The 3,854-nt window shown below is 31.9% G+C and overlaps 1 protein-coding gene across 1 annotated transcript; it reads left to right on the forward strand.

The window, feature by feature from the left end:
- Positions 1-697: 697 nt before the first annotated feature.
- On the forward strand, positions 698-2,911 carry LOC117100356 (BTB/POZ domain-containing protein KCTD16-like). The gene has a single exon (XM_033240017.1). It carries the CDS (start codon positions 752-754, stop codon positions 1,502-1,504), a length of 753 nt encoding a protein of 250 aa, XP_033095908.1. The 5' UTR covers positions 698-751; the 3' UTR covers positions 1,505-2,911.
- The last annotated feature ends 943 nt before the right edge of the window (positions 2,912-3,854 follow it).

Consider the following 3,854-nt stretch of genomic DNA (forward strand, 5'->3'; position numbering starts at 1 on the left):
TCTTTACTTTTTCTTTCTTTACTTTTTCTTTTTCTTTCTTTACTTTTTCTTTCTTTACTTTTTCTTTTTCTTTCTTTACTCTTTCTTTTTCTTTCCTTACTTTTTCTTTTTCTTTCTTTACTTTTTCTTTTTCTTTCTTTACTTTTTCTTTTTCTTTCTTTACTTTTTCTTTTTCTTTCTTTACTTTTTCTTTTTCTTTCTTAATATGAATTTGTATAATAGGCCTTAGTATCATTTTATCATTGTTGTAAATCTACTTGTAATTTGTAAGCTCACCGCAGTAAGTTTGATAATAAAAAATGAGAAATTGAATGATCAAAGGAATAAATGAATGAATTGAGAATGGCTGTACTGTATGCCAATGTTTAAACTTTTTGATTTTTAAAAATTGTTCTCTAAGAACAAGCAAGAACAAATGTCAGAATAATGCAAATTCCGAAAAAAAAAGAAGAAAACTGCTTAGGATAATTTCACTTAAACACTTATGGAAATAATGGAGATGATGTATTAACGGTAGGCAGCCATTATAGAATCTATTTCATTATGTAATTGAATAGCGATTTGTAAAAGCCAATAGTGTGTAATTGGACCTGAGAAGATGTGAAGATGACCAATTTTACATATTGTAATTTTTGTAGGACGCCACCGTGCTGCCATTTCCAGATCACTCTGTTGTTGTGTCGGTATAAATTCATGTTGAATAGTTTTAAGCAGCAGTCGTCGACGGACCAGCACTCAAACAAGAGAAACCATGTCATCACTGCCGTCGATCTCACAAGCCTTAGCCGAACTCAACGTCGGTGGTCGTGAGTTTACGACAACGCTGTCAACTTTAAGGAAGCACAGCGGTTCTGTGATTGCTGAGATGTTTGCCGACCCCACGATACTTGTAAAGGACAATCGTGGGAAATACTTCATCGATCGTGACGGTGACTTGTTTCGGTATATCTTGGATTATTTGCGTGACGGTAGAATTATCCTACCTAGTAACTATGAAAATGTTAACAGGTTGATAGCGGAAGCTGAATATTTTCGACTGCCCCAGTTAGTAGCTTTATTATCAGAGGATGCAGACCGTATGGTCATTAGGCCTTCGCCCTCTGCGGTTTTGCCCATGTCCAAGGAAGCCGACAATCTGAAGCCAGGATGCTTGACGATCGGTTACAGAGGTACATTTGCATTTGGTAGGGATGGTTTGGTTGATGTTAAATTTCGCAAAATACTACGAATTCTCGTTTGTGGACGGGTTTCTATTGCGAGGGACGTGTTTGGGGAATCTCTGAATGAGAGTCGTGATCCCGACCGTGGGCTGAGCTCTCGATACACTAGTCGTTTTTATCTAAAACATGTCTTCTTGGAACATGCGTTTGATATGCTTTTAAGTAAAGGCTTCAGGTTGATCTCTAGTGCAGGCAGTGGGGCTGCGGGAACAATTAATGGACCGGCCGAGAGTGAGGAGAGTAAATGGTACCATTACAATGAATTCGTTTTCTGCAGACCTTGAAAAAAAAAATCAGAATGATTAGCAAATAAGGAGTGTACATTGTGGCTTTCCGTTGTGTTGAACGCGGATATCCTGATCTAGAACTCGACGCGATTTCTTCCGTTCCAGCAGAGGCCTAATACTTTTCGAGAGCAGCCCACCAATAGGTAGCCGAAATACAAACACTACCATTTTCCCAGCAAAATTACCAAGCGAAAAAACTATGCTGTACATAAACCCGTAATGGATATTAATATTTCTGTGTAGTAAAACCAGGGAACAGTTGTTCCCTGGTAAAACAGTACGGAATTACATAAATAGGCCTATACTGACAAAATTCTAACGTCATTCATAAGGATTTAATAAAATTAGGAAATATATCTGTTATTCACTGTAACGTGATACGTTACCATTATTTTCTTGCTGTCGTGCGTCACACTTGGATTAAGTACCGATAGTTGTTTAAAATCAATAACGATACGATAAGTAGTGGCGGCCATGTTGATTATGTATCTTGTAATTTGCTAGGAATACATCATTATGCATTCGATTGATCACAGCCAGGAACTGAATTCTTCATCACAAGCATATACCACCGACGGTGATAATTCTGAGAAGGTATACTCATTCATTAAGGATAAATAATAACTCTCTGAAGATCGCTAAATGGTTTAAGAAGGTAGATTAATAATTCCGTACACACAACCTAATAATCGTTTATGATTTATTGAAATATTCAATAAGACATTGTTTGATATGTTAACCTAAATTAGTTTTCCAGGAAAGCAGCTAATAGTATACTAATAAAATAATAATAATAATAATAATAATAATAATAATAATAATAATAATAATAATAATAATAATATCGATAACAATAATAGTAATAACAATTATTACTATTATCATTATTATTTTATTTCAATATTAATCCCACATTCATTAGAAAAATAGATAGATTTTTGTGAGGTTGAATTATAGCTGAATATTCCAAGCTACAAATCTCAAATTTATAAATCTTAGAATAATTTTAGCTATTGATCGAAATGTGCTTATATAAATTTGTTTAAAATTACTATCTATAATTCGAAGTTTATTTAAAAATAATTATAATAATTATACATTTTTATATAATTTTAGTTCTCAAATTGAATTTGAAATCCACAACAAACAAGACAATTATATTTTAGGCCTACTATTACGTGCTGTGTATGTTTACATAATATGTTTAAACGACCATGGCATATTAATTGCATAGCAAATAATTTTTATATTTACCAATTGTACATGATGAGGGTACTTTGCGTCAAAATACAACAATGACTGTCATTCAAAAACGTGTATGGATGTAGTATTAGTCATAGTTCCTAGATATGCATTCCGGTGTTTGATACATACTTAAATAAATAGTAAATATAATTAAATTAATAGAATGTGTGTGAATTTATCGTCCTGTCTACGTCTTTTCAATCTCAAATACATTTCTTGTAAATATTTTTTATTCACAATTTCACTTGTGGCATTTTAGTAACCATCACAAAACAAGTAGCATGAGCCACGTAGTCATAAACGATCATCTGTTGCTGCTGTCATCACGTTGTATTGGAATCAGAATTAACCAATAAGATTCCTTTTTCTGTTGATCGCTATCAATGGTTGTCGGGCCTTCAACGCCATTAATAACATCGCCATCACAACCGTTGCAAGCATTATTATTATCCTTTCATCGTATATTTATTACATTATAGATATTCCTGTATGTATCTCCTCAAAAATTTCAGTAGCTATTGCGTTCATCATAATAATATTAATAATAATAATAATAATAATAATAATAATAATAATAAAATAATAATTATAATCTGATGAATTCACTTGATGAAGACCACTGCGTGGTCGAAAGCTCGTGTGATAAAATGTGTTAGTCTGAAAAGTGTATTATTATTATTATTATTATTATTATTATTATTATTATTATTATTATTATTATTATATCGATAATAATAATAATAGTAGGATAATAATAATAATAATTTTAATAATAATTATTATTATATTTCAAAAATACTAATTAATATTATTATTATTAAAATGATAAGCATAATGATGCTGATAAGAAAAACAACAATACCATATTTCTTGAAGGTTTGCATGGCGATTGTCAATAACAAAATCATTAAATTTTCGGTACACCATTACACCATGTGTTTTTTGAGGTAAACAAAACAAAACAGACCAAAAATAATAGCTATTTGGTAAACACAGTAAAAGCCAAAAAATCAGAACAAAAACAGCAGCAGCAGCAGGAACAACAAAAGAAGCATAAAGCATCGATCTAGCGAGCTTTTTCTGAGGAGCAGTAACACAGCAC

The sequence above is a fragment of the Anneissia japonica genome, unplaced genomic scaffold, assembly GCF_011630105.1.
Source record: "Anneissia japonica isolate Jap-2015-1 unplaced genomic scaffold, ASM1163010v1 scaffold287922_len478547_cov175, whole genome shotgun sequence".
Lineage (NCBI taxonomy): Eukaryota > Metazoa > Echinodermata > Crinoidea > Comatulida > Comatulidae > Anneissia > Anneissia japonica.

What these genes read in the sequence shown, in the direction of transcription:
- LOC117100356 (XM_033240017.1), top strand. Translation starts at nt 752, where the DNA reads ATGTCATCACTGCCGTCGATCTCACAAGCCTTAGCCGAACTCAACGTC.